Genomic DNA, 7589 nt, shown 5'->3' with positions numbered 1-7589 from the left:
ATCTAATACGAAGGTTAATGTAATTAGCATTTAATACTGGAATGATTTAGAAACTATGATTTATTTTCAGGTAAATGATGAATTCATCTTACATGAAAGCGTTTTATTATTGAGATATTTCTCAATTAAATTATTATGTTGCCACCAATGTTATTTTATGCATGTTGGCTTGAAGTACTGTATCAAAATTCATTGGAACACTGAACAAAGCTTACTAGGCAACTCATTGTAACTTTCTTGTAGATGTGCTACATATTCGTAGGCGTTTGCTACAAGCTACGCTTTGGAATGGAAATTAGAAAATATAAATTAGAATAATGTTTGTATTCAATGTATTTAATATCGGTGTCGTTTCGTAATCGTGTCGTCACATATAAACAAGTAGTTTTGGAATAGTTTGGGTTCCATAAGTATATTATAGACCCTATTGAAGGGTTCTACACAACACCAATGACATTTATCGTGATAGATACACACATTAATTATAATAAAATTGATTATCTGTGCCGTATTACTAGAACTTTCCACATATCTGCCGACGAAACCCGCATCAACAATTTGAATTTGATTAATTTTGTCTAATTAATTTAATAAAATTAAGTAATTAAAACAAGAAAATCACCAAACTAAAAACAATGAAAAGGAACAAAAATAAAATCCAAATTTTTATTCCAGAAATAAATATAAACTGATAAAGAAAATGATAATAAAATAATACTACCATTTCAAAAAAGATTATTTAAGTATATTAAATTTAATAATATTTTTTAATAATTATCTAAACTACAGTTCTCAGCAGAGCAGTGGGGACGAAACTGAAATAACTACACTGCGATAGAATTATCCAATAACTTCATAAATTAATTCAAACGTATAATACAATAAATGAAGAAGGCGATTTAATTTCAATAAAACACATTAACAAAACAGTTCCAAATTCCAACAACCTATAGACCACACAAAACATCTACCGCAGTGAAACAACACTGATATGTGCGAAAGAGACAACAACAAGTTCTCAGTCTCATCCCCATCCCGCTGAACTTATCTTGTACATCCATTGACCGCTGAGTACTGAAACGCGAGAGAGCATCGTATCAAGGCAGACATGTATATTGTATAGTGTAGAGCAGGGGTTCCCAAGCTGTGCGCCGTAGAAAGTTCGAGGGGCGCCGTGAGCCGATCTGCTCATATTCGCGAATACCTTTTTTGAGCGCTCGAATCGGTAAGAAACATAGCGTCGTAAAATGACATACACGATTGCCTTACCTAATATCGACTACCTATTCGATTATTATATCGACGATTTCCTTTTCAAATAGCTAGGTTGGGTAGGGCGCTGTGACAAAAAACTTAACATAAAACTGCGTCGCGAGCTGAAAAAGATTAGGAGCCCCTGGTGCAGAGTGTTTAAGCGTAGTCCGTGTAGAATGCATTGCTGGTGCAGTTGCCGTTGTCGGAGGGAGAGTCGGGATGCTCCTCGGGTTCGATACCGTTGGTGCGCATCTCGTCGCGGACCTATGGGAAAAGTTATTTTAATTAGTTAATATTAAAATTACAGATGAAATTATAGTTATTGGTGCAGTTTGTTCATTATTTTCAGAAGAATATGACTATTGGAGTACGATTTGATAATAAAAAAACCGGCCAAGTGCGAGTCGGACTCGCGCACCGAGGGTTCCGTACAATTTAAGGTTTTCGGAATTTTTCCTTTATGTGTGCTTGATGCCAAACGTTGCTTCATGCCAAATTTCAAGATTCTAGGTCGACTGGAAGTACCCTTTATGTTTTGATTCCCTTGCGAGTACTTGCGAGTTTCAAAATATGCAGCTTAAATTGCTGTATCTTTTGATTGCGTTGACATAGAAGTTTGATTTTCACAGCTTCAAGGGAAAGTAGACCTGAGTAATTGATATAAATTTCAGCTTCATACCTCCACGCGTTCCTGAGAAAAAGGGTCTTGACAGACGGACGGACGGACAGACGGACAACAAAGTGATCCTATAAGGGTTCCGTTTTTTCCTTTTGAGGTACGGAACCCTAAAAAGAGTGCGTGTGCGGAGCACACGTGTTAGAAGTGAAACAAGTGAAACAACTTCTTTGGCAAGATTCAAAGATACCAAAATCATCGCCTTAATCCATGACGTTACGGTATTGTCATGACGCGACCTTGAAATTTTACTCTCAACGCGCATAAAGAAGTTTAACTTCAAAAACAAATTGTTATCAAAAATTAATGTGGTAGTGATAATAAAGATTACATTGACATTAGGCGGATCCCCGCAGAGCGAGCAGCTCTCCCGAAGCAATTACTGCGCGGAGCAGCTCGGTTGGTGTGGCTCTTCCGAGTAACGCGGTTTTAATTTGACCGAAAATATAGTCAAACAAGAAATACATATAAACGTCATTCTGCTTATTACTAACAGCCAAACTTTTATTGATTAAAAATTGCACATTAAACCAAACCCTATAAACTGCAGCACTGATTTTCCCTTTAATACTTTTGTATCATAATGAATGCACATTTTACAACTAATAAAGCATGCACCGTCAATCCATTCGTTAGTCGCGTCGATGAAAACTCGATTTTATACAAAGCCTTTAATTATTATGTATCGACCGCCTCTTTGGTACAGTGGTTGAGGCGTGAGCATAGAAGCCAGGGTTCCTGGGTTCGATTCCCGTTGGAGACGAAAAAAAAATGTCTCGGTCTAGAATATAGAAGGCTGATACTTGTCCTTAAAGAAAAATCGATCAATGAAACGGATGTATGCATAATGCATCTTACCCCACTAGGGGACACTGGACTTTTTTGTTATTATTTACTAGCTTTCCGCCGCGGCTTCTGCTTTGTCTAAAACCTAATAAATTATATACTAAAACCTTCCTCGAGAACCACTCTATCTATTAAAAAAAAAACGCATCAAAATCTGTTGCGTAGTTTTAAAGATTTAAGCATACATAAGGATATAGGGACAGATAAAGCGACTTTGTTTTATACTATGTAGTGATGGGCATAAGCCATAGCCAATATCGAATACATTATACACGTATATAAATGGCATTTCAAACAAAATCCTCAGATAATAACCGCCATCCATCACGGGAGACACATTTTTCAAACGGATTTTCGTATTTCGAAATAAAGCGCTGCGAGTTAGAATCATAGATTAGAAAGAGTTAGTTTATTGCTTATGGAAAGTCAACTAGGGAAGCACATAGGAAAGTAATCAATTAATAGTAAAAACTAAAAGGTTAATGATATTAAAAAAGGGATAGAATAAGTCTATAAGCTTGACTTTTTGGGACTAGTATAACTTTATAAGCGCGAATAGAGTCGAATACACGTGTAAAAAGGAATGAAAGCAAATAAAGTAAATAAATCCGCGGTTTCAAATTTCCTTCCAGAAAAGAAGAAACAACAGGGAAAAGTAAAGTTATTCCTACTCTTATCGTAATACACAAATAATTAAGAACGAATATAATATTAGATTCTTGCTTTAGGCGCGTTGAGAGTAAAATTTCAAGGTCGCAATGCCGTCACGTTATGGAGTAAGGCGACGATTTCGGTATCTTTGAATCTTGCCAAAGAGATTTCATTTCTGACACGTGTTCTCGGCACACATGCTCGTTTTTGTTATTTTTCTCGTACATCTCATAGAAAAAATGGAGTTACCAGAAGTAACCAAAAAAAAAAGACGGGTTGCACTCCGGGAGTGCCGGCAGAAGTGAAAACTTGATTATTGAGCATATTTGATATTTTGGAATGGTATCCGTCTTACGCTTTTTCGATCAGGTCACGTGTCCTGACGCGAGTTTAAGATTTTATACCCATTACAGAAAAAGTGCTCAACGCCGCTAAAGAAGTTTTCACTTCAAAAGTATTTTCTTCTCCATACCTTCTCGACCTGCCTCATCACGCGCAGCATGTTCAAGCCGGCGAGGTTCTTCAGCTCCTGCACGGTCCACTGGCCGCTGCGGAGGAGCTCCGCGAACAGATCCGGGTAACGGGACACGTCTTCCAGCCCGCGGGGTACACTGCGGTGTTCAAAATATAAGAAAAACTAGCTCTATTCTTAAAATAATTATTCTGTAACAAAATAACTTTACCGCCTTCTAACAACAGAACTAGCCAAAAAAAATAGGACCAACCGGAAGGCAATCGATTTAAAGTAAAGAAGAAACATCGAGATCGGTTGACCCGGTCTTGCTTGAAGGCACAAAGAATTTCATTAAAATCGGACCATCCGTCAAGGTCCACTGAAATATTATATGCAAAAAAAATTGTGCATAAGGACTTTAAATTTGATTTTCTTTACTAAATTTTATTAATATAGTCGAACCACCTAAAGTTAGTTGCAATGTACGCTAGCGGCAAACAGATACGACGTTTTTACTACTTTTTTCGATTGAATAAAAACTTTAAATTGACATTGTTTTTTGGTCAGTATTTTATCTACAGCGCGGAATTTATGTTTACAAAAGTAATACATATCTGCTGCAATATATATTTGAAATCCTTTAGATATAATATCTACCAATATATTATTTTAATCACTAGTCACAACGCAACGCGACCTAATCGTTATTGAGGAAATAAACCTATTCTCGTGATCCACCACCATTATAAGCTAGGCTATTTCTGTATTATACACTCTAACTAAACTATAATTGTTAATTATTACATAAAAATTCAGTTCTATTTCTGATCCTTGTAATATAATTACAGTTTTTACATTGTCTGTTAATTTCATAATATTAAAGGCTTTAACCAAGAAGCAAGGGAACTGATAATGACTCCAGGCCAAAAATATCAATTCGTAAACTTTGCCGATTTACGTTGAAACTCTTGGAAGTTTGCGAAGTTTCGATTATCGATTGACTTCCACAAATTGGAAGCAAGGTAGCTTCTGTACATTTAGGGCCTGTTTCACAAAATGTTAGACATCCTTTAATTAAATTCTTTGACGAAAAAACTTTTCTTCATAAACATTTTTGCATAAATCCGTTTTAATGTAGGCTCGGATAAATCTGTTTTTGTAGAGGGTGTTTTCTCGTTTCGCCGAAAAATGGCTCGAAAGGTAGTATAACTAGAATCATAGTGACGTCCTTTTCACAGGAACGGTTTAGACTGCGTACTGGACAATATATCAGGAAAGAACAATGCAGTTCGAATTGGTTTAAGCATTGACACAATTAATCTCATTCCCCACATTTCTGACTCAGATTGCAATCGATTGATTCCCTTGCCACGTTTTAATTTTTCCAACACGTTTGCCCATTAGCACTATCAAACAAAAAGGGGTTTAAACGATTCCCAATAGCAATCCGAAGAATGTTGGCGCGACTCGATCAATAATAAAGGTCCAGTCATTTTCTGAAGCCATTTTGAACGAAGGAAATGAAATGGAGGGAAAACACTGAAACGTTCCTCTCAGCTTAGTATCCACATGAGTGGTCTGAAGATTCCGCCATAATTCCTAAAAAAATTCTCTAAATGTAACTCGATATACTTCTAAAGATTTTAATGCTGATTAGAAGGTAATTCGGTAAGAGCTTCTATTTATAGAAAGTTTTAAGTATAATTTGATACGAATTAGTAATTGGAAACGATGGAAAGGTACTTTTAGGGTCTTTCTATCTACTTAAAGAATATTTTTAATAGGCTTAATTTATTTACCGATTAGTTTATTTGAAATTGGTGAACTTTAAAATCAGGTTATTTAAATGCATACCTATTTAAGTACTGGAAGTAGACTCCCTGTCTATTATAATGTTAGTAATTAAGGCATAAAGAGGGGGCAATCCGCGAATATTATGTCTTACTTTATAAAAGAACTCTGTCGAATTAGGTAACGATAATAAATTTTATTTAATGTGTAAAGTAAAAAATAATGGTGTGTTTCAAGTATTACAATATTTAATATTATTTACCGGTTGACGCCATCATAATCTCCGCCGATGCCGACGTAATCAGCTCCGATCATCCTCTTGATGTAGTGGAAGTGTTCTAGAAAGAAAATAAATGTTAGTAAAGTTATATTTAAATTAATATGGAAATTATTAACTTTTGCTAAGCTAAACATATCTTTAATAAAAAGTAATTCATATATTTTGGATATTTTTTTATATTTTGCAATAATAATAATACATAATAAAGTAAGTATCTGACACCCAAACTAGGTAATAAATAACAACCTGTATTTGATTAAAATATTTCCAGCAGTTTCTGAATAAATGGTGTAACTAAGTATACAATTAGTGAAAGGCTCTTGAAAACATTTTTACACTTAAATAATTTATTGAGCTAGTAACGATTGAAAGCGAACGAATACCAATTTAAAAACAAAATTCCCTGGAATGGCTTAATCACGCGTTCATTATGCCAATTCATTCGTTCAAACTAAAAATATATTTATTCGTTTATCTGTTTGCGAATATTGCTACATGTTGCGAGTAACGTCGATTTGTATTTTTACGATTTCAAAGATAAACGACAAATACGATTCGTATCGAATCTGTGTCCTATTCCTTTGGTCTCAAAAGAATGTTTAGGTAAACAGGCAGGTAAAAAATTTTGAAAAGTTTCTTTGAAAAGATATCTCTTAGAGATTAGAGACAGTTTTTAAAGTGATCATTAAATGTATTAAATACCAATATTATGAATAACAACTTTTTATGAATGTTTATTAACATTTTATTTCCGAATTATTCTCATTTTCTAAATCTTTGTCGATACAAACTCTACTGTGACCCTCAAACAGAATGAAAATCTGTTGTATAATTTTTGAAAAAGACAGAAAGATGTATTGTACAATTGACTTTGTTTTATAATATGTAGTGATTTAAAAACAAAATTTAGTTTTAAAATTATCTGAATTCACATTACCTCCAAAGGTCTTATAGATAAGGAGTAGGTAACATGTTGGACAGCTGAGCCTAAGTGATAGGTTTTTGTTTTTCATCGGCTCAGCCTAATGGCTAGAATGATTTGGACCTTCTTGCCCCTAGGTAGCAAGAATCTAATTGTGTGGATTTAGCATTCATTAATCACACCTTATCTGAATGACGAGCGTTTTTATTAATAAAATTTAACTATATCCCGTGTCTTCGTTCGTAATTTCTTTAACGTATTCACTATGTAAAAGGAGCTGTTGACGACCACCTTGGTACAGAGGGGTCCTGGGTTCGATTCCCGGTTGAGACAAAGAAAAAAAAATTGTCTCGGTCTGGCAGGACACAGAAGGCTGATCACCAACTTGTCCCTAAAAAAACGATCAGTGAAACAGATGTATGCATAATGCATCTGCCCCTCATTGGGGACACGGCACTTCGCTTTAAAGGAGCTGTTAATATTTAACTATCGTAATCTTAGATACGTAATATAACAAGTGTCATTACAGAATATTATTATAAAATATTCAAAATAGATACAACTACTTGAAAGGTAGTTAAAGGATAAAGAAAGCTAAGCCAGCATAATATTTATTTACATTTCTCTATTTGAAGGATGCATCATTAGTTGCTAAATCCATACTTCTGTTCACGTAAATTTACAAAATCATACTTGTAATATCGAGATTGTGATT

At 34.7% G+C, this 7589-nt stretch overlaps 1 protein-coding gene across 1 annotated transcript in view; it reads right to left on the bottom strand.

Moving 5' to 3' along the window:
* Positions 1-719: 719 nt before the first annotated feature.
* LOC149491482 (dipeptidase 1-like) overlaps positions 720-7589 on the bottom strand; it is a 107781-nt gene continuing 100911 nt past the window's right edge. Inside the window, exons 10-12 of the mRNA XM_089697922.1 lie at positions 5935-6010; positions 3900-4038; positions 720-1518 (exon numbers count right to left, since the gene is read on the bottom strand). Coding sequence (XP_089554048.1) covers positions 1411-1518; positions 3900-4038; positions 5935-6010 — 323 coding nt within the window. The 3' untranslated portion in view covers positions 720-1410. The remainder of the gene's footprint in view (positions 1519-3899; positions 4039-5934; positions 6011-7589) is intronic.

The sequence above is a fragment of the Colias philodice genome, chromosome 1 (assembly GCF_061535455.1).
Source record: "Colias philodice isolate Cphi_HAF_F1 chromosome 1, ilColPhil1 Martin Lab GWU primary, whole genome shotgun sequence".
Taxonomy (NCBI): domain Eukaryota; kingdom Metazoa; phylum Arthropoda; class Insecta; order Lepidoptera; family Pieridae; genus Colias; species Colias philodice.
This window is presented reverse-complemented; position numbering and strand designations above follow the sequence as displayed.